Below are 24,513 nucleotides of genomic sequence, written 5' to 3'. Positions count from 1 at the left end.
TACTGGGAATTGAACTCAGGGGCATTCTAGCTCTGAGCTAAAGAATGGGTGTCCTCAGTCTTTTTAAAAATTTTTAAATAGGGTCTAATTAGGATGGTGAGAGTCTATCTAAATTGGTGAGGTTGCCTTCAAACCTGTCCTTTGGCCTTGGCCTTTCAATTGCTGAGATTACAGGTGTATGCACACATAGCCGGGAGTTCTTTTCTTTAAATATTTATTTATTTATTTATTTATTTTTACAATACTGGGGATGGACCCCAGGGGTACTCTACCTCTGAGATACACTCCCAACCCTACATTTTAGTCTTTTTATTTTTGAAACAGGGTCTCACTGAGTTGCAAAGGGCCTCTCTAAGTAGCTGAGGCTGTCCGCAAACAGCGATCCTCCTGTCTCAGCCTCCTGAATGCTGGGATTATAAGCGTGCACCACCATGCCAGGTTTAATATTAGCTTATTTACTCTTAACGACAACCTTATGAGGTAGCTAGTATTATTTTTTCTCTTTTGTTGAATGAGGAAACTAGATTTATCTATGGAAGCACCTTGTCTAAAGTGACCCAAAGTTTAATTGGTAAAACCATCATTTAAATTCTAGAAGTGTGACTCAACAGCATGTACTCTAAACACCTTGCCACCCACTTTGCCATACTTCTCAATTCATGAAGCTGTTTAGAATGGCTGAGCCTTAGTCATCTGGCCTGAGCTCCCACAGGAGCTCAGAACAAAATAAGACAACATATTTAATGCAGTTAAACAGGACACTCAGTGAATACTAGTCACGACTGTTATTAAAGGAGAGAAAAAGATGACTTTAAGACATCTATTTTCCATAAAGGTACCTTTTGGGTCTATAAAAACGTTTCTGCTGCTATTCTCAAAGAAGTTTTGAAAAGTCAGGAAACCCACATATTTATTGACAGTTCTGTTTTATATTATACAATTTGGTCTTATTCATTTATAGTGAATAAGAAGACAAAGGGGGAAAATAGAATGAGAAAAGGAAAAAGAAAGTACAATCCTTTAATTCAAAGAGTTATTGAGGATGAAAAAATATTCTGAACAAAGTCCTATTCATTATACTTCAGTTTTTCCTGGTATCTGGTTATTAAATTATTTCTTCCTAAAGAAGTGAATTTTAATTTCCTTGAGAATGTCATCAATAAGTATTTAGTACATAATTCCCCACTAAAAATAATTTTTAGCAGTGCATTACAAGATTTAGTCACTCGACTGGACTAATAATGCAAAAAAAAATGGAATTTCTGATTCCTTTAAAATGATTAACTGCATCTTGTTGCTTCTGGAATTCTAGATACAGAAATAGTCATTTTAATCAAAACATTTCTTTCTTAAGGATTGATTGAATATCTTGGAAAAGTAAAACTGAAGATTTTGGGCTCAACTTTGAAATAAATATCAGTCAAGAACATTTCAAGCAGGGCGTGGTGGCACACACTGTAATCCCAGCATTTGGGAGGCTGAGACAGGAGGATCATGGTTCGCAGACAGCCTTAGCTACTTAGTGAAGCTGTTTGCAACTTAGTGAGACCCTGTTTCAAAATAAAGAATAAAAAATAGGGCTGGGGGTATAACCTGGAGGTAGAATGCCCCTGGGTTCCATCCCCAGTACTGCAAAAAAAAAAAAAAGGCAACATATTTCCAATTCTAAGAATCTGAGTTGCTTCAAACAGAATAAATATTTTGCAGTATGTGAATGTAATCTTATAACAAGGTTATCCTCAAGTAAAATACACCTAAGAGTCATGGGCTGGAGAAGTAACCCAGTGGCAGAGTGCATGCTTATCATACACAAGTCATTGGGTTCAACCTCTAGCACCAAAATATAAAATAATAAATATAAGATTTGGATTATAGTTTGGGGAGCCATACAAAGCTTCCCACTGAACAGTCGGCAGTTTCTAAGGAGGAAACTCTCTTTATATGACTTTATCTTTATACCCTTTCTTCAGAGTTGAGATGTAAGAAATATATTCAACAATCAGGATAATACAGGCAGCAACCAATGACAATAGATGTTTCAACCAATCAGGTGGTGGTGTGGCAATTTAGAGCAGATAATGCAACCAATCAAAATGAACATTGGCTAAAATATAGCAGGGTGTGGTGGCACACACTTGTAATCCCAGCATTCGGGAGGCTGAGACCGGAAGATCGTGGTTCGCGGACAGCTTCACAGCTTCAGCTACTTAGCAAGGCCCTCTGCAACTCAGTGAGATCCGGTTTCAAAATAAAGAATAAAAAATAGGGCAGGGGCTGTAGCTTGGAGGTTGAATGCCCTTGGGTTCCAACCCCAGACCCACAAAAAATGAAATAAAATAAAATATAGGTGATGTCATACTTAGAAATTCAGCTAAGTGTCAGCTGTAATGTGAAATGGATGTGAAACCCAACTGTGCCCATATTAATCAATTTTCTACACACAGAAACTGATTTCAAGAGACTCAAGTGATTTGGGAACATTTCACTTTCCAGGTCCCATTTTTCTTCTTCCAGCTAGGGATGAAGGTAAATCCCCAATAAGACTGATCTGAGAAAAATATTATAATTAAATAATGGCTGACATTTTTTTGAACTTCAAGTGTTAACCATTGCACATGCATTATCTTCCTTAATTTTACAACAGTTCTATGAGGTCAATATCATTATTATCTATGATTTATTAATGAGGAAAGCAAGGCATGGAGAAATCAAGTAATGTGTAAATAAACGTTCTGTTACCACAACAAAATATCTCACATAAACTTATAAACAGAAAAGAATTACCTATTTTCTTGTGTTACTAGGGATTGAATCCAGGGGTCTATGACCTCTGAGAAATGTCCCCAGCCCTATTTTATCTTTATTTTGAAAAAGGATCTTACTAGGCTACTGTGATTTGGCCTCAAACCTGCAATCTTCCTGCCTCAGCTTCCCAAGTACTGGGATTAAAAATGTGTACTATCATGCCTGACCTGAAGAAGGATTTCTTTTGGCAAATGGTTTCAGTACATGGTTGCTTGTTCTTCTTGCATTGGGACCTTTGGCAAAGCTGTATTTAATAAAGTTGGGAACACTGGGCATAGGAAGCCTGTTTATCTAATTGTGGTTAGAAAGCAAGAGACCATTTTCCCACAATCACCTTAAATGTACATCCCCAGTGACTTAAGGTATCCTACTAGGCCCCATCTCTTAAAGGTTCTAACTCCCAGTAATGCAGTAGGCTAGGGAAAAAGCATTTAAAACACATGGAATTGGACATGGTGGTGCATGCTTGTAATCTCAGTACTTGGGAGGCTGAGGCAGGAGGAATGCAGATTCATGGATAGCCTCACCTACTTAGTGAGGCCCTTTGCAACTCAGTGAGATCCTGTTTCAAAAAAAAAAGAACAAAAAATAGGGCTGGGGGGATAACTCAGAGGTAGAATGCCCCTAGGTTCCATTCCCAGTACCACACAAAACACACACACACACACACACACACACACACACACACACACACGGGCATTTGGGTGACAGTCCACATCAAAACTATAGCAAGTAACTTGTTCAAAGTCGCACAACTAATACATGCCAGAACTGGTACTCAGACTCGAGCTCTTCTTAACTTAGTTGTGATGTTGTAAGCAAATAAGTGTTCTCATTAACACCATATGATTAGCTCAATTCCATCTTCCTATTTGGCTAAATAGTAAAATACCAAAGAGGAGCCTGCCGAGGGGTTAGGCCGGTGCCGGGGCCAGAGGCCGACATCGGAGCCTTCTGTGAGGCAAGGCCACTACTGAGGCCTCTGAGGCCGGGATCGGAGCCTGCCTTGAGGGTAGGCTGGTGCTGGGGCCAGTGAGGCCGGGAACAGAGCCTGCCAAGGGGTTAGGCCGAGGCCGGGGCCTTCGGCTAGCATTGGAGCCTGCCTTGAGGCTAGGCCAGTGCTGGGGCCACCGAGACCAGGATCAGAGCCAGCAGAGGGGTTAGGCCAGTGTCGGGGCCAGCGAGACCAGAATCGGGGCCTCCCATGAGGCAAGGCCACTGCTTGAGCCAGCAAGGTCTGGATCAGTCCACCGGGTAGCCAGGCCACTACTGGGGCCGTCAAGAGTGGGATTGGTATTTGCAACGCGGCATACACAGAGAAATATCGCAGAAAATTAAAACCAGATGCTTCCCCTAATCATCAATAACTAGGAGGAAAGGGGCAACAGGAAGAGGTCGAGGTATAGAAAGGGCCCTATAGTGAAGCAACTAAGGTGACCAATCAGAGGGTATGGAATAGGGGAGGATGGAGCCTCTTTAAAATGCAGGAGGTACATAAACAAATGTATCAAAGTTAATCACCAAACAAGCATGGGATCGAGGGAGGGGGAGGGAATGGGATGGGGGCTGGATGAGGGCTAATTAGATGATGTGTGCTTGTATATCCTCTCAAGTATTGTATTCCAAAGTGATATATGATTACAATGCACCAATAAAATAAAAGATGCCAAAGATATTTTCTAATACTGAAGCTGCTGTTGGAAACCCATAAAATCTCTGAAAAACATCTGCCTCTGATGTGGTCACATTTAACCTATTTCTAATCTACATTGCTTCAAGTAGAAAGCAGTCAAAGAGGAATGAAATTATAAAAGGATATTACCTTATTCTCTTGTCTTCTACTTTTTTCAAATATTCATCTCTCTTTAGGACACCCAGGATCATTTCCTTCTCATGCTCTAATAAAAATGACAGATTGATCAGCTCTGAGTTCTTAGACATGATATTTCAGCAGCAGTTTAGAGTAGCACTGGTTGAATCTTCCAGAGATGAGTTGATGTGTGCAGTTGTTAAGGCTCCCCCTGACCAATCCAGAGTCACTCAGTTCAAGTTCAGCTGAAGTGGTCTTTATAAGGTATCTGCAGAACTGGTGATGGTGGCTATGTATTCTGTCAGAATATGCAGAAAAGAGGATCTACTGGGATTGTGTTCCAAGAAAGTCATTATTGATTTAACCGAAAAAGATCTCCAATGCCTTTATTGTGGTGTAGATTCAAGCAGCAGCTGAGTTTCACTAATGATGCTCAACTTCCATCCTTCAGAAAGCTACAGAGCAGGAATCAGGTCCCCTGGGAAAGAATGAACAAAACACTGAAATAGTGGAGGAAACAAAGCAGGGGAAAATTAATTAGGTTTTTCCCCCCCAAAATGCTTGTAAAATTACCTAATTTTTGAAATATTGATGTACCTAACTCAAACAACATTTAAAAATCAGTAAACATACATTTATTGAGTATGTATTCATGTTTTCTTACCATGAAATGGCATTTATATCAAATTAATTCCAAGCTCGCTGTGCAAGTTGTCTTCAGTAAAATTAGTTTCTTCTGCCAACCAAATCCCATCATCTCTCAGCTGAATTAGGTCACCACTTTGGGACAATAAGGTGACTTTTTGCTTTGATTAGTGTATCCACACTGTATGCATTACCTACCCATCAGTTACTTAAACATTTTGTTAACTCATATTGTGTACTTGTGTTCAAGCCTTATTTTATTTGATAATGACCTCAAAATGCAAAAATAGTCATAGAAAAAAGGCATCAGGGCATAAAATCTAGAAGGACAGACTAACTCCGGTACTATAAAATATCAGGGCAGGGTGTACAGAACATGCAATATATATCTCATTACTCTCCAGTTTTAGACATCCAACTAGAGGTGTTGGAATGCATTACCTACAGATAAGAGGGGGGCTAGTATATCACAACATAGTTGTTTTAAAACTACTCCTTCATCAACATAAGAAGCCCATCAGGCCCTGTATCTCATCCTTATTTTTTAGCATGTTTCATTGGTTTGGTAACTGTATTATCTCTGTTCCAACTATTAAGAATGTTGATTCTTAGGGTAATGAGCTGGGTTTTGTGAAAGGGCATTCACCCAAGACACTGTTCTTCAGCTGCCCCTCAGCTCCAAGCACTATGATCTACATACAAGTTACCCTTGGCTTTCTTGGTTCTGTCTAGACTTCAGACATGACTAGATATCTACTCAAAGAATGCTAGGGGGTTTCCCAGTAGCATAGGGCAGGATGACTTCAAAATCTCCAGAAATATGAAAGGACAGGATCTTGTTTAGAACCTACCCAACTCTCCAAAGCCATTATGTATTTGTCCTATTCAGTGTACAGCAAACCTGAATTTTTCTAAAATGACTCAAAACTAAACAACTGTTTCCTATAGATCAAGAGGTAGCCCCTTGTGACAAAATTGCCCAGGTTACTACAGACCATCTAGATTTACTATAGGCTTTTCCTCGATCTCTCAGGCCTTACAGGCAGCAGGGATGAGAGCTCCAAGGTTGAAATTAATCACAAGAGGCAAGGTTAAGAGAAAAGGGGGGCACTTCAGAAAATTAAATGGTTTGGATTTTGCATCTCTGTCAACTGCTATCTCCTCAGATAAAGAATACAATTGATTCTTTTCATCCCTTGTGTGTCTCATCTTGTTTTATGCTAAAATGAAAAAGAAAATAATTGGAAACTCAATAAATGAATATGTTATCATACAGCCAGGTTAACTTAAGATATATTCTATGTTTAAAATGTCGAATTTAGAATGTTTAAACATTTCATATGTGGATTTTTTTTCTGTGTGGCCAATAGCCTTGCTGAACTGGACTAAACTATTTGTAAAGATGACATGGTTTATATGTCATTCTGCTGCCTTTGAGCATTGATGGCTTTGACAGACACTAACTGTTGATCATAAAAAAGATATAGTAATAAAATATTCTCATAGCATCACACAGAGGCATAAGTTTTAAAAAGCATTGGTTTTGAGTAGCACACTTAAAAATAATGGAGGTTGGTGTTTGAGGCATAAGAAAGGTTATGTCTGAATATATCTCATTAATAGGCATTTGAAATGGAATTTTAAACATAGAATATCTATGGGAGTGCTCTTAGGATGAAATTAATAAAATATAGCTAATTTCCTGTTTGCCTGTTACTGTATGACAACGTAAGAGTTGAATTTTCTGTACATTTAGAGGGATGTTTGGGAGACAAAGTAGCCTATGCACAATTCATTTGGAGATGCCTTTCAAAGAGACAAGCAGTCATCCTTCAGGGCAGCTGTAATTAGAGCACCACAAAATACACATGACTGTCAAGCTGGGCATGGTGGTGCATGCTTGTAATCCCAGCATTAGGGAGGCTGAGACCTGAGGATCGCGGTTCGCAGACAGCTTCAGCTACTTAGTAAGGCCTTCTGCAACTTAGTGAGATCCAGTTTCAAAATAAAGAATAAAAAATAGGGCAGGGGTTATAGCTCGGAAGTCAAATGGCCCTGGGTTTCATCCCCAGACCCGCAAAAAAAAAAAAAATACACATGACTCTCAAAAGTAAGAACCTCCATAGAGATAAAGATAGTGGGGAAAGGAAAATAGTACTTTTACTTTGAAAGACTCAAGGGCAGATGCAAGATAATTACAGATTCATTCCTTCCTTCTTTCCTTCCTTCTTTCCTTCCTTCCTTCCTTCCTTCCTTCCTTTTTTGTGGTACTGTGAATTGAACCCAGGGGTATTCTACCACCAAAATATATTCCCAGCACCCCCCCCTTTTTTTTTTTTTTGGTGGTACTGGGAGCTGGAACCCAGGGACTTTCTACCTCTGAGCTATACTCCCAGACCCGTTTTCTATATTTTATTTGGAAACAGGGTCTCACTAAATTGCCAAGAGCCTCACTAAGTAGCTGAGGCTGGCTTGGAACCTGTGTGATCCTCCTGTCTCAGCCTCCCAAGCACGGGGATTACAAGCATGCACCACCACGCCTGGCTTAATTATTTTTTTGGCGGGGGGCTGAGGTTCCTGGAAACCATTCTACCTCCGGGCTACACTCCCAGACCTATTTTTTAATTTTTATTTGGAAACAGGGTCCTTAAACCAGAGCGGCTGGCTTCGAACCTGTGCGATCCTCCTGTCTCCGCCTCCCAAGCACGGGGATTACAAGCATGTGCCACCATGCCCGGACTTATTTTTTGTTTTGAAACAGGGTCTTTTTAGGTTGCTGAAAGTCTTGCTACATTGCTGAGAATGGTCTCAAACCTGTGATCGTCCTGTCTCACCCTCCCAAGTATTGGGATTAAAGGCATGATCCACCATGCCTGGCTACAGGCATTTATTTTAAAAACAGTATTTTTTTCTTGCTTTGGCAATCCTTCGTGATAAATTTCATGGGAGTGCAGTAGCCAATATTTCTAAATTTGAATTTCACAATGGTATTGATCCTTCAAACCACAAGAAGGCCAGCTATCAGTACCATTAACTTTATATCGATGCTTTAAGAGCGGCATTCTCAGAGAGTTCTGCAATAAAACAGATAATACATGACTCATTTCATCTGTAAGGTCACTTCAGAAAATAAATTCTGTTATCATCTCTGTTTTACAGATGAGAAAACTGAAGCACAGAGAAGTTCAATAATTTGCCCACGGTCAGCAGTTACTAAGTAATTTAGACTAGTCTGTTTTCAGGCAGCCTACCTGTAAACACTGTATTTTCTGCCTCTTATTGTCTCCATGGAACAACAGTAGCCCAGAAGATGTCATTACATATTTTATGAAATTTAAAAATGTTTTCTTGGTGCCTTGTCATTCTATAAGATAGTAAAATTCATAGTGATTCTTTCATATATGTACATAATATTATTTGGTCTATTTCCTTCCCTATATACTCTCTTTCCATCTTTCCTCTCTGTCCACACATAATACATTCATAATGGTACATTTATGTACACACATAAAATTATTTTTTAATTCTGTAGTCTAAAAATTTGTTAGGAACCAAATAAAATATTTTTATTCTATGGAACTTTTCAAAGTCTTTAATACAATAATATTTTGTGTGTACTTCACAGAACACTCAGTTTAGAAAATGGTATTTGACGTCATTGGTTCTTATCTTGGCATCAGATATTTTGATGTTTTTAAAGAGAAGGCAAGCTGAGCATGGTGGTGCATGCTTGTAATCCCAGCACTTGGGAGGCTGAGACAGGAGGTTCGAAGCCAGCTTCAGCTACTTAGTGAGGCTCTCAGCAACTTAGTGAGAACCTGTTTCCAAATGAATATTTAAAAATAGGTCTGGGAGTGTAGCCCGGGGATAGAAAGTCCCTGGGTTTTATCTCCAGTTCCACACAAACACACACACACACACACACACACACACACACACACACACACGATAAAGAAAAGGCAATTGCAATTACTACATTTAAAATATTGGTTAGGATAAAACCTAAGTAACAAATTGAAGAGATACAGATTTGAAAGAAAAATCAGAAGATGTGCTTATATTATAGCATAATTATCAATAGTAGAAATTCTAAAATAGAATAAAATAATAACAAAATAAAGTACAACAATGTCATGGTATAATTTTGAATGTAGGCATATAAAATACATTGACACAGAAAATATCTAAGTTATATTGTTAGATAAAGGAGACAATCATTTTGCTGTTAAATTCTTATATGTTAATGTAATACAATTGATGTAGGCATATATAATATATGTAGATGCAGAGGAAAAGGCAGAGAATGATGCACACTAATTTGTGAACCATGTCACATACTGAGATTGTAGTTGAAATGTCAGGGGGTCCATAAGAAATGATAAGGTCCATATTTATTTATTGTTCATTATTTTAGACATGCTCATGTAACCATATATCATTGATGGCCTCTAAATTTTTAAGAAACAATGAGGTGTGGTGACTAGAGTAAGAAGCAAAGGAGAGAAAAAGGCCAAAAATTTTTTTAAAGAATTGGATCCTAAAAGGATACAGTTCACATTAACAGCAACAGAGAAGCTGTAAGAATGTGCTGGTTTGGATTTGGGTTTTAGACATTTTGTGAATTATATGATGTCATCCTAGTTATCACAGTTTTCTGTCTTCATTCTTTCTCTTCCATATGGGGTCCCTCCAAAATACAAATTTTATATCTGTTACTATAATATTAAAAACACTTCAGCCGGGCGTGGTGGCGCATGTTTGCAAACCCCGCGCTTGGGAGGCGGAGACTGGAGGATCTCCAGCCGCGCTGTGTTAAGAGATACTGTTTCCAAAAATAAAATAGGTCTGGGAGTGTAGCCTGGGGGTAGAAGGGCTTCCAGGAACCCAGTACAACCAAACACACACACACACACACACACACACACACACACACAAAACAAAACTTCAGTGTTCTCCTAGTCTTCACTTTTCTTTTTTACAGTATTAGAGATTGAACTGAAGGAATTCTACTATCTAGCTATGTTCCCAGACCATTTTAGTTTTTATTTTGAAACAGGCTCTAAATTGCCTATGCTGGCCTTGAACTTGCAATTCTCCTGCTTCAGCCTTCCAAGTCAGTGGGATTACAGGATTACAGGCGCATGACAGTGCACCAGGCTTCTTTTACTCTTTTTTTCCCTGTGGTACTGAATATTGAATACAGAGGCATTCTACTTCCAAGCTACACCCCAGCCCTATGTATTTGATTTGGAAACAAGATCTCACTAGGTTCCTGAAAGCCTCACTAAATTGCCAATGCTGACTTCAAACGTGTGATCCTTCTGTCTCAACCTCCCAAGTACTGGGATTATAAGAATGTGCTACTCTGCCAGGTGTTACGTTTTTGTAGTGCTGGAGATTGCCAGGGGAGTATTGCCTCTTATTTTCACCCCAGAACTTTTTATATTTTTTATTTTGAAACAGTCTCACTAACTTACTTAGACCCTCAATAAATTGCTGAGGCTAGCTTTGAACCTGCAATCTTCCTGTCTCAGCCTCCCAAATACTGGGATTACAAGCATGCACCATCATGCCTGGCCTTTCTTTATTCTTAAAAGCCCAAATTCAGCTACACTTAATATTTATTTCTTATAAGGAAGCCATAGTCTCACCTCCTGATCTTCCTACTGGCAAGACTTCATAGAACATTCTCACCTGCCCTCTCTGTGTCCTAATTCCTAAGTATCCACAAGATTTGCTTAAGTTCCCAATTCCTACTCTAGTTTTATTTACAGTAGACTGAATAAGGGCTCACCATAATGTCCCTGTTCCTATGGCCAGAACCTGTGAATACCTACCACAAAAGAAAAAGCCCTACCACAAAAGAGATTTTGCATATATAATTAACAAAAGGGTCCTAAAATTGGAAAAGTACCAAGATTATGTGAGTGTGCTCAATATAATTACAGAGGCCCTTATAAAAGGAATATACATATTAAACTCAGAGAATGAGATGTTATTACAGAAAGTGTGACAGGATTTGAAGGTGGAGAAAGGGCCGTAAACCAAATGTGGAGGTGATCTCTAGAAAATGGAAAGTTCAGGGGAACAGATTGTCGCCTTGGAGCCTCCAGAAGGAACATAGCTCTGCCAGCCATATGATTTTAGCTTCAGGAGGATCCACGTTTGCGGACAGGAGGATCCAGATTTGCGAACAGCCTCGGCTACTTAGTGAAACCCTTTGCAACTCAGTGAGACACTGTTTCAAAAAATAAAGATAAAAAAGTAGGGCTGGGGGTGTAGTTAGGAGGCAGAATTCCCCTGGGTTCCATCCCCAGTATTGAAAAAAAAATAAAAAATAAAGTCTACAAAAATTGCAAATAAAAATAATAAACCTAATTTTATTGGTGTGTGTTTTGTACTGGAGATGGAACCCAGGATCATGCTACCTTTGAATTTCACCCCTGAATCTATTTCAATCTTTTATTTTGAAACAGGGTCTCAGTAAATTGCTGAGACTGGCCATGAATCTGTAATCCTCCTATCTTAGCCTCCCAAGTATTGGGATTACAAGAATGTACCACACTTGATTTAAACTTGATTCTTCACTTCAAACATTTTGAACATTAGTCTAGCATATGTTGTGAAACAACTTCCACAGCATAATGGCTTGTGATATCACATATCTGTTTCTTGCTTATGCAGCATATCCCCTAAGAATCCAGGCTGAGAGAGTAGCCACCATTTTGAAAAATGGCAGTTGCCACATAAGAAGGAAAAAATAGCTCTGAACAGACTTTATTTCTACTCAGAAATCACTTAGCAGAACTGGTGATCCCTTAGCCCAACACCATTACTAGGAAGCCAAGCAATGCTATCCTACCATCTGCTCATAAGGAGTAAAGTTCTGAACTATTTGATGATGACTAAAGGCTATACCAAACATTCACCATACTTATTTAATGTTGACTTCCCCTGTTAAACTCTCAGTTCTGTGTGTCACTTAGTTTTGTCTGATCACTGCTATATTTCAAGCACTTCACACAGTTCCTGGTACCATAGGAGGGACTAAAATATTTGCCAAACAAATGAATTAATTGAGATAAAAATAAAATATTTGAGAAGTAAATGCCTAAAATAAAAAGTGTAGCATATAGCACCTCATCTCGAGAAAGAGGCCACTGGAAAAGTCTGATGCTTTATGCCAAAATGGAAGAGGAAAAAGAAACTAACCTCTGGAGGTTAGATCCAGAGGATCTTCTGGATACAGAAATTGGACAGTGCTTAAGTTCTGTGGGAGCTACTGCAGTGTTACCTGATTTAAAGTAGGGTGCACCACTGGACTATTGTTCATGATGTTATGGTGGCCTCCTTACCATGAATGATTTTTTCTCAACATGTGTTGGGTTCCATTTAATCAGACAAGGCAGCCAACTCTTCTAATAATTTCATGATAAAGCCTTTCAAAAATATTACCACTTTCAAAATTAATGTGTGTAAAATGAGCAGGAAATACCTGTTTTGCTTACTTTATTTCTCTGATACTAGGGATTGAACCCAGGGGTGTTCTACTTCCAAGCTAGAAACCCCCAGTCCTTTATTTTTGAAACAGGTTGCTATAAGTTGCTGAGAACTTCACTAAGTTGTTGAAGCTGGCTTTGAACCAGTGATCATCCTGTCTCTGATTACAGCCATGTGATTACAAGTACTGATTACAGGAATGCACCACCGTGCCCAGCCTATATTGTTTACTTTTAAAGATTTTACCAAGGAGAAAATGAGGACAAGAGTAAGATACATCATACAACATGCAGTAAGAACATCAGGTGATCAGAATTTTCTTGTAAAATTTCTATGTAAGTGGAGCTTTATTAGCTGCAAATATAACACGAACACATTGTTACTTTATGCGTCAATTATTTATTGCACTATAACAAGCCATCCCAAAACACAGTGGATTAAAATATAAACTACCATTATTTTTTAGTTTTATGGGTTGACTATGCTTAATTGGGGACACTCATTTTGGTATTTTTTATGAGGTTTCAGATCAGCTGGCAGCTATGGTTATACTCATCCAAACGGTGGATGATACATGCAAATGTTTCTCACATGATTCCAGATTCTGGCAAGGAGCACAATATAAGCCTCCCAAGTACTAAGATTATAGGTGTGCTCCATTGTGCCCAGATTGTTGAATGCCATTAAGCCAAGAAATGACAAAGTCACATTTCTATTTTAGATTTATGTTTTGAAAGACAAACACTCCTCAATGATTGGTTGAAAGAGAGGGTAAAAGGTAGATTGTGAGAAGGCACGTGCAAGAGTGCCAATGACAGATTTAGGATTAAAGTAGTGTTAACAGGAAAGGAAATAAGGATTATTTTTGATATACTTAGGTATAACTTCAATGAGAACAAGTGATGAACATGATGTAAGTGGTATGGAAAAGGGAAGACAGCGACTCAAAAATATTCAGTGGAGGAAACTGCAAAGGTTCTTAAATTTTAATGTACATAGAGGTTTGTTAAAAAATAAAATAGAGGAAAATAATTACATGAAACAACAACTATAGATTCCCAAGGATCTGTATCCAGAGATTGATTCAATAAAACTATGTTGAATCTTAGGAAAGTTTATGGCAATGTTAACAGAAATTGAGAAAATAAAAATAAATAATTAAATAAATATTTAATTGTGAAATAAAAATAATAATTAACAGGAATTTAGACATGTTGAGGTCCAGGTGCTTATGAAGCAAACATAAACAAAAACAGGTCCAAAGGGGCATTGAAATATGGAACTTTTAGTTTAATTCAATCCACATTTCAATTTATTGTGCCTTTTGGGTCTTGTTTTTACCTGTGCCTATATGTTGGAGTGTTGGTACTATACCCTCTTCAAATAACTAAAGGTCTCTGGTCTAATTCCTAGATCTTTGATACAACTTGAATTGATTCTTTTGCAGGGTAAGAAAGTGGGGTTTATTTCCATTTTTCTGTCTATGGATAACCAGTTTTGCCAACACTATTGATTGAAGAGTGTATGTTTTTTGGCACCTTTGTCACAAACCAAGTAAGTGAAATCACTCAGGGAAAGAAGAGAAAAGGGACAAAGAAAGGATCATCAAAAGCAACAATATTTTAATAATTGACAGAAGAATAAAGGAAATGATGAGAGAGAGTGAGAGATAACCAACAAAGTAGAAGAAATAGTTGATTGCTTCAAACTGGGAATCAAATATATCATTCAAAAGTCAATGATGTAGGCCATTGTTATATTGGCTTTCAACTAAATAATAAACTTTTATAAATATCTCCAACTGCAAGATTTATCACACTCAGCATGGGAATGCCTGAAAATGTGCCAAATCAATACCATTAGCCCAATCCAGTGTTATGCCACATTGTCATTAGCCTGACACCCCAGGCTTATAATAATACAAATTAGTAGATCTCAAAAATTTTTCGGCATATTATCTAATTTATGTTCAGGTCAAACATTGTACTTGTTCCCCTAGAGCATGTTAATATCCGTCTGAAATTATGGCCCTTGTAGCAATAAAGTTGTTTGGGAGTAGAAGTAGATGAGAATGAACAGCCCTTTGCATCCCATCAGAACCTCCAAGTTAGCCATAGGTTAGGAAACCTAAAATTGTCATTAACAACACCAAAGTAAGCAATAATTCAAGATGGTCATGTTACAGGAAGCTCTGTAATAGAGGTTTATGCTGCAGGAGACTACTTGAAGCATGAGGAGTTTTGAAGAATCATGCATGTTCTGGCATTAGTGTAGCATAGATTTTTTGTTACAGGGGTAAAAATGAGTTGTTGTTGAAAAATTAGCAGAGATATCTTTATACATAGAACATGCATCGTCAGACAGTTCTTGAAATTTCAGTACCCTGAAAAAATACCTGAAGTGTAAGTAGCCTGAAGGCTGGACAAGAAAATATAATATTTTACCTGTTCTACCCTTAGGTTCAGCTAACCACCATCCAGCACCAGTGCCCAGCATTACTGATGCACATTTCTACATAACAAGGACTATACTAATATGTACAGCTGAACATAGATGCATAATTGAAAATGAAAGGTTCCTGGAACCTCATTCCTGGAAAGGTAATCTCCTTTGGTTCTTGGACTCGTGTTGGTTCACAAACTGTTAGTTCTTAGTCTAAGACAGAATATGTGTAAAATTGCAAATGTCTAGAAAATTTTATGGCAATTGGCATTGACACAATATAGGAGTGGACTCATCTTGGTGTCCAGTATATCTTGCAAATCTGAGATAGTTTGGAAAATTAAAAGTAAAATAAAACCCATTTTTAAAGAGATAATTTTGGAAACACCACTCTAAGATGATTTTCAAAATATTTTCTTATAATACTCTTTAAAGTAGGTATTTTTTCTACCAAGAACACATTTTGAAATTTTAACCATCAAATTTTATTCTAACACAGTGTGAGGAGAATAGAAATTATGAAATTGGAGCAGCTTCCCCAGGCTAATGAAAGAAAGAAAACTGCCACAGTGTAGAGAGGATAGAGGGACATGTTCCATGGCTCCTGTGAGAATGGAGGCACTGGGGAGCTAAGTTAAGAAAGGAGGAGTTGGCAGTAGGTCAGGGAATGGGGATGCTAAGGGGCTCAGTAGACTTAGGAGCCTTGAGTTATAATGAAGGGCCCAGAGATTGCAGTTCCCCCGTAAAATGTTATTAAGAAGAACCAGTGAGAGATGGAGACCATGTTAGACCAGTGACAGCTTCACCGATACCAAGGGAGATTGTGTGAGCCTGAGACCTAGGAAGAAAGATAGAAATTGGGGTAGGAGGAAAAAATATCTTAGAAAGATGCCTTTGGAAGCTATTGAACCTGTGGCTGAGTGTGGTGGCTCATGCCTTTTATCCCAGTACTTGGAATGCTGAGACAGAAGGATCACGGGTTTGAGGCCAGTCTCAGCAATTTAGCCAAAAACTCATCAACTTAGCAAGACTCTGATTCAAAATAAGAAAGAACAAAGAAGCCGGGCGTGGTGGCGTATGCTTGTAATCCCAGCATGCAGGAGGCTGAGACCTGGAGGATCGCGGTTCGCGGACAGCCTCAGCTACTTAGTGAGGCCCTCTGCAACTCAGTGAGACCCAGTTTCAAAATAAAGAATAAAAAATCAGGAAGGGGGTGTAGCTCAGAGGTAAAATGCCCCTGGGTTCCATCCCCAGACCCGAAAAAAAAAAAAAAGAACAAAGAAGCTAGTCTTGGTGGCGCATGCTTGTAATCCCAATATTTGGGAGGCTGAGACAGGAGGATGACGGTTCACAGACAGCTTCAGCTATTTAGTGAGTCCCTTTGCAACTCAGTGAGACCCTGTTTCAAAATAAAGTATAAAAAATAGGACTGGGGATGTAGCTCAGAGGTAGAATGCCCCTGAATTCCATCTCCAGTACTCCAATTAAATAAATAAATAAATAAATAAATAAATAAATAAATAAAAACAAGAAAAATGGTGGGATTTGTAGCTCACAGTTAGAATGCCCCTGGATTCAACTCCCCATATAAAAACAAACAAACATAAAAAAAAGTTACTGCATTTAACTGAAGTGATTCTGATACAGGAACAGGAACCCTGATTCAAATCTAGGCTCTGCAATTTGTTAGCTGTGGAATTTTGGAAACATGACTGAATGAATCTCTGTGTGCCTTGGTTACATGGACATCACTTGCATAGTCCTTACTTCATGGTGAATCCTCAGAAAGCATGAGCAGTTCGTAACATTAGCAGCAGTAGTAGGCCTACATGTTATGTTTTCTGACCCAGGTTCAATATTTTTTCCAATACAATATCAAATTTCTCCTGAATCTAATCCTTGTTCAGAAGTCTACTTTGTAGGTTGGAGTGGAGCTATTATTTAGTTACATCCTATTACACTTGAGTATAAGGCCAAATATATGACTATTACTCACAAGAACAATAAGAGCCAGGCAGGAATTCACTTGAGAGAAAATCAATAGCTGTTTGCTTTGTTGTGTATTACTGATTTAGAGATAACTCCTGTGTTCAGAGCTCAAACTCTATAATAGCTAACAAAAGTAATTAGATGGCTGTCATGAATGGTTTGAACTAAACTAATTTTTTTTCGTCTTGAACGTGGCTATTGAAAACAGAACAGCCCAGTCTTTTTTCTTTCTCTCATGTTACTGACTGGACTTCTTGTACTTAAGATCAATAGCATTTTCCCTGTGCTTGTCTCTCAATTAGAGGGAAGTGACTTTTCACCACAAATTGGATTTTTAGTATACATCTGGTTCTAGTCTATCCAAATATGCAATGTTAAAATTATACAGTTTGTGGGCACAATATCTTTGGAAATACTACTAATTGTTGAAAGTTGAAAAAAAATCTAATAATAGGCATTTACTGCCTCATTTGAAAACTCATCCTTGATATCATATCACCTGATTTAACAAAATTAACTCAAACATTTTAATTGCATACTAATTTTATTGGGACTTCATAAAAGAGGACTGAAAACTGTTGCTATCTCTACATAGCTCTTGGAAGAATATATTAACGGACTTCACTACACTATTTGAACTGAATAAATGTATTTGATATGATCAATCTCTCTTGGTCTATGTTTACCAGAAAGGCTGTTAACAGAAATTTCACTTTTATAATCTAGGTAAAACTATGATTAAAGTCTATTTTGAATCCTGGAACATCATTTCTTATGGCTATTTTAAATTATATTGTTTAGTCTTGAAGGGCTTACTTACTTTAGAATTATAAATGCACCTTATACTTCCCTTTTAAATGCAATTCCTTAGTTTCCCTCCAAGTATTGACAGTCTTGGAAAAATTTTCTGATTGCACATCAAAATGAAAATGCTACTGAAGTATATTAACATGAACCACCAACCCTTAAATGAACTGGACATGTTCTTAATGTAGGAACAGAGTGTTTCCTGACATTTTGTTAGAAAGATTAAATCAAATTAGCTTGTATAAGTCAACTATTAGGACTGGAAACTGTTAAATTAAACTTTAACAAGAGTTACAAATGGTACTGTGCCTGCTTGGAAATGAATAAGGTTATTAAGAGTTCAGTGAAGGTAACTTTTATTTTAATGTTTTTATTCAGTAAAGAAGAAAATGAAGTAAAAACCCATTAATTTTGGTAGTTGATAATGCTTAGAAAAAAACTTTGAAAACTAAGGTGAAAACATTTAAATGAACAAGAAATAATTAAAATAGGAAACATTGTACCTCATAAATTTGTACAGCCATTAAGTCAATTTAAAAAGATAATTTAAAAATTTAAAAATAATAAAATAATAATAGGAAACAGAAACAAAATGGCAATTCCAAAATACAATCTTAAATTTTGAAATACTAGCAAAGGCAGATGCAAACTAGCATGCATTCATGAAAATATCTCCATGGCCACCAGCATCAATTAAGCACAGGGAAAGCAGTATAATCTACCATCTTACAAATAGAAAGCATTAGTATTTGAGCTCTTACAATCTCAAATATAGAATCATGAATGGGAAAAATCATACTTTTATTGTACAGCATTATTATACATTAAATTATTTTGTGTAAATATTATTGATAAATAATAAACACTACTATTTATCTATCACATTCAATGCTACCTCTCAAGGGAAAATGGAGTTACAACATGTAACAGCAGTTCAGGAATCTAGCCTTGTTTTTTATTTTGAAACAGTGTCTTCCTAAGTCGCTGGGGTCTTGCTAAATTGAGACTGGACTCAAACCTGCCATTCTCCTGCCTTACCTCCCAAGTACTAGGAATACAGGCATGCACCAGTGCACCCAGCTGAGCCTTCCCTAATAACCAGATGCTACAGAACAGTGGTGCTGAGATGACAGCACTCAATATCTGAGTATATATGCTCTGATGCTGAGTTGCCTGGGTTTGAAATTTGGTCCACTATATATTCATATGACCTTTATGATCCCCAGTTTATTCTTATGTGAATGGGATGATTTATCTGTCTCGTAAAGTCCTTGTGAAGATCATAGCTTAATTTTAATTTTAAAATAAAAGTTAAAGTACTTAAAACAACCCCTGGGGTTTCTAAGTATTATTTTTCCTTTCTTAATATGAAAAACAAACCAACACAAACTATCTCATCTAAGGGAATTCACTACATTATAGAAAAAATACATACTCGGGACAATGATCCCATAAATTGAGAAAAAATGGTATTTCTAAGGTCTCTTGCACTCTGAAATGCTGCAAAACTATATTTGTCAAATAAAGCGGTTTTTAGAATGTAGAGGGCAAATGTGTCTGCTCTCTTAACATTTGAAAATTTGATTCTATGGCGTACTGATAAATTTCATGACCTTAAAGTGAAAATGAATACTAATTTTCCTTTAACCAAAAATGTGCTTGAATGGGCCCATTCCTGAGTTCCAAATGTTGCTCAGTGTACATTTGCTAGTTCTACCCCATATAGCAAGATCATTTTTTATCTGAGTATCAAGGGATTGGGCAAGGCACAGGCATCTTCCCTGTGCTTCTGTATTTGCCTTCTTGCTCCACCTGAATTTTACCTGGTGGTTTAGTTCTAATAATCGGCTTCCACCTTGTATCCACACCAGCTTCACCACCCCACACACCTCTTACAGAGTACTTGCTATGTGTCAGCCACTGTATTTTATATTTATTATCACTTTTAATACTACATTATGCCTATGAGTAGAGATTATTATTACTCCTATTTACAGAAGAGGACACTCAGGAATAGAGAAACTAACTAAATTTTCCCAATTTCATAGAGTTGATGAATAGCAGACCCAACACATTCAAATTCAGAGCACCTGGTTGTAATGTATGCTCTTGACCCCCATGCTATATTACTTCAGTAGTTAAGAACTGAGGCCTTAAGCCACCTGCTCCTGAGTTATATTTCTAATTTAAAAATCTTACCAGGAATGGCAGCACACACTGATACAGGAGAATTTCAGATACAAAGTAGCCTTAGCAACTTAGCGGGGCTCTCTGAAACTTGTGAGATTCTGTCTCAAATTAAAAGATAAAATAGAGATGGGGTGTAACTCAGATGCAGGCTGCTCCTGGGTTCCATCCCCAGTATTGCACATACATACAAAAGAAATTTTAGCTGGGCATGGTGTTGCATGGCTATAATCTCAGTATTTGGGAGGCTGAGATGGGAGGATCACAGATTTGAGACCAGTTTCAGCAACTTAGTGATACTCTATTTCACAATAAAAAATACAAAGGGCTGGTTTGTAGCTTAGAGTAGACTGCTCCTGAGTTCAATCCCTAGTACAACAAGAAAATCTTACTTTAATACTTATGTAGTACTTTACTATTCAGAATGATTTTACCTCCACAATCTTACCTGCTACTGGTGACCTCTGTATGAGAAAGGGTGAGCATGAGGAAATGAGAATAACAGAGTGCTAAGAAAACAGTGAATGGTAACATTAGAACTTGATTTTGGTCGTTGGCTATGTTATTTCCATTCCCACTACCATGAATCTGTTTTCAGGGTTTAGAAAAAGATGATATCCATGAAGTGTGCACTTTGATGGAAGTGAGGCCTGAACAAGATTTTGATTCTTAGTAGCTATGGAACTGAGGGTGAAAAGAATGAGAAAATTGAGAAAAGGGAGATGTAAAAGGATGACTCCTATATGTACTGTGATGAAAAAAAAAATGAAAGGACTTGGTAGTGCTTTGGGTATTGAGAACAAAGTTAGATGCAAAATTGGTTTGCCAAGTATGGTGGTATATGTCTATAATCCTAGTACTTGAAAGGCTCAGGCAGAAGGATTGCAGGTTCAAGAGCAGCCTCAGCAACTTAGTGAGACTCAGAAACCTAGTGAGACCCTGTTTCAAAATTCAAAATATAAAGGGCTGGAGGTGTAGCTCAGAAGCAGAATGTCCCTGAGTTCCATTCCCAGTACCAAAAAAAAAAAAAAAAAAAAAAGATTCTAAAGTTTCAAATGTGAAAAGCTGAAAGATCAACAATGCCATTAGCAGAAACATAGATAAAAGAAGTGGTTTGACACAAAAGGTAGTGAGTTTGGCTACAAACATGATGTATGTCAGGTGAGAGTTGGGCACGTAGATGGAAAATATATAGTGGATGGAAAGATAAGATCTTGAGATGGGCATCCTCTTACAAGTGGTATTTAGAACTATTGGTTGATGAGAAGCCACAGGCAAAAAAAAAAGTAATAGGTTATGGGCTAAAAGTTAAATCTATAGGGGAAACCAACAGTTATGGGAGAGAGAAGAAAAGGATACAAGACAGAAAGTAGTAGAAAAGTAACTGAATACTATAGAGTAATGGACAAAAAAGAAAGAAAATTCAAGAAGTAGAAATTGACTGTAAGTGTCACATAAGCAAGATAAACTAATGGAATGAGAATTTGAAAAAATATTATTTATAGCATTTGTCATAGTCATTAGGAATTATTTAGATATATTTGTACCATTCCTAACTAATCTTGAGGTACATAAAAGCAGACCTCAGTGTTCCTTACTGTCACTCCAGTGCCACAAAGTGTCTGATGCACAGCTATCACTAAATATTTTTGAATGAGTTAATAAATGTAATTGGATTTTCTTAATAGTAACTATATATGTGACACTGGGCAGTGTGGTGTCAAGATATGTTTTATATCATAGGGGCACTTAAAGAAAAGCAAATTTTTGAAAGAAAAAGTGGGGGAGTATTAACCAATTCTTAGGAAATGCTTTGGCTAAAAGGCAAGAGAAACCAGATGGAGTAAATTTCCTATCCTAGCATACTCTATGTTTATTCCATTTTTTTTCTCTCAGAGCTCTGCCCTTCTTGTAGATGAACTTTCAGAACTCAAGATGGCCACTTCAGTTGCCAACTCTGCAAGTGATAGAAGCACTTGCTTTATTGCTGTCTTCAGTGGTGACAAAATTCCATGGGCTAGGCATGATGGGAAACATGCAGAAAGGATGATCAGAAGGTATGGAGAAGACAAACATGAGAAGGAGGGAGGGGAAGGGAATGGGGTGGGGATTGGGGAAGGGCTAAATAAATGATGTATGCATGTATGTCTCTACCATGTTGTAGTCCATTAAGATGTATGACTACAATGCACCAATAAAAATTTTTAAAAATAAAATAAAATAAAAAGAATGTATGGAGAAACAGTGGTCAAAGCAAATGATAAAATTACCCACAGAAAGAGATCACCAGGAATGGAGCCAGTTGCATAGAAGAGTTCTATGAAATCTTGTAAAATGTATGAATGTATATGGGGGAGAGGTTTGGTGAGAAAGCAAGAGAACACATACAAGCAACATATGAGAGGTACAAAAATATAGTGACAAGTATATCCGAAATAGAACATATTAAAAAGGATTAACCAAGTGTTTACATATGCTGGCAAAACAGTTATAACATATTCCACTCTATAAGAAAGCTTGGGTTAAACTGCTCATTTCACACATTTTAAAACTGCATTTTTCTTTTCTTCTCCTAACATATTAAATTATTATAATAAAATAGTCTCAACAAAATACCAAATGTGCTCCAAGACTCAAAGCTATAAAAACCAAATAAATTTATTCTCTAAAACTATTAAAAGAGCCGGGCGTGGTGGCGCACGCTTGTAATCCCAGCATTCGGGAGGCTGAGACCAGAGGATCACGGTTCGTGGTCAGCCTCAGCTACTTAGTGAGGCCCTCTGCAACTTAGCGAGACCCTGTTTCAAAATAAAGAATAAAAAATAGGGCAGGGGGTATAGCTTAGAAGTCAAATGCCTCTGGGTTCCATCTCCAGACCCGCAAAAAAAAAAAAAAAACTATTAAAAGACTTTATCAAACCTGAATATAATGAGAGACAGCCAAATTCAGACTAGCAGAGGATTTTAGAAAAACATCTTAGCAATTAAGAGACCAAGAAGACATTTTCTCATCTTTTCCCTTATACATTTTCCAGATATTCCTTCCCAATATGTAAATATATGCAGATGTGAATATGGGTGTATAGGTACTAAGGGATGTAAAAACCTACTTAGAAATTTCACCAGATTCGAACTGAATGGCTTCATGCGCTTAACTCATGGAATATAATTTCTAATAGTCATGTGTTTAAGCTGTAGTCTAAAGAACATGTAAACAGTTTATCAAAAAACAAAAATATGTCAGACATGGTGGGTGGTACACGCTTGTAATTCCAGCATTTGGGAGGCTGAGACAGGAGGATCGTGTTTCACAGCCAGCCTCAGCTGCTTAGTTAAGCCCTTTGCAACTCAGTGAGACCCTGTTTCAATATAAGAAGAAAAAATAGGGCTGGGGGTATCGCTCAAAGGTAGAATGCCCCTGGGTTCCATCCCCAGTACCACAAAAATAAGATTTAATTCTTATGTTTAAAGACATTATAAGGAAACTAGTATTTAGTATTTTAAATGTATTAACACATATAATATTTTCTACTCATTATTTTGAATGATTCAAATGTGAAGCTCCCATTTTCTCCAAGTATAATTTGGTATAATATGTTACAAAATACACTTTTACTTAAACAAGGAAAATAGCATTGTTGATTAAAACAATATATACTAAAGAGAAATTTTAAAAATCTGATGCTTCTTTCCCATGTATATTTGTATTCACAGTTAATATTTTATCTCATGCTGTTACAAATATAACATTCATTTTGGAATTATTCTAGGGTGTTCAGATTTTAGAAATCCTTCTACTGAATATATATATATATATATATATATATATATATATATATATTCATATTGAATATTTGTCCACATCAAGAATGGGACTGAATGTAAAACCTAATTCAATAATGCTAAATGCAACATCTGAGTTTTCTAATAAATGAGAGAAATTAAGAGCAAGAGGAGCCCTCTCTTATACACAGAGCTCTGAGAGGCTTTTGGCAAAATGACACAGTATTTTGGATGTGTATTTGATTTCTTTATGTCACTAGGATACATATTTGTTCTTAGAGACACTGTTCAGAGGGATCTACTGCAATGTTCCACTTTGTAGACTGAATTAAGTGCTAAGAACAAGAATAATTTCATATTTCTCATCCCAATCCATCAAATTTATACCAGGCAAATTGTAAAATATCTTTTCTGCATGTATTTCTCCCTTTCTGTTTTCATTGTAAAATCCAATATCAAATAGAGGAAGGAGTCATTTTCTGGCTGACCAGTAAACTTCTCTACCACCCCTACGCCAAACACACACAAACTACAAAAAATTGAGAA

At 37.3% G+C, this 24,513-nt stretch overlaps 1 protein-coding gene across 4 annotated transcripts in view; it reads right to left on the bottom strand.

Annotated features, from left to right (window-relative positions):
* The window catches only part of SYTL5 (synaptotagmin like 5), a gene marked incomplete at both ends in the record, with an annotated part of 101,495 nt that extends 96,749 nt beyond the window's left edge, over nt 1-4,746 (bottom strand). For all 4 annotated transcript variants that reach the window (XM_080719052.1, XM_080719054.1, XM_080719053.1 and 1 more), the window contains one exon: nt 4,628-4,746. In XM_080719052.1, coding sequence (XP_080575178.1) covers nt 4,628-4,746 — 119 coding nt within the window. The remainder of the gene's footprint in view (nt 1-4,627) is intronic.
* Nucleotides 4,747-24,513: the final 19,767 nt, after the last annotated feature.

Source organism: Muscardinus avellanarius (genome assembly GCF_963383645.1).
Source record: "Muscardinus avellanarius genome assembly, chromosome: X".
Lineage (NCBI taxonomy): Eukaryota > Metazoa > Chordata > Mammalia > Rodentia > Gliridae > Muscardinus > Muscardinus avellanarius.
This window is presented reverse-complemented; position numbering and strand designations above follow the sequence as displayed.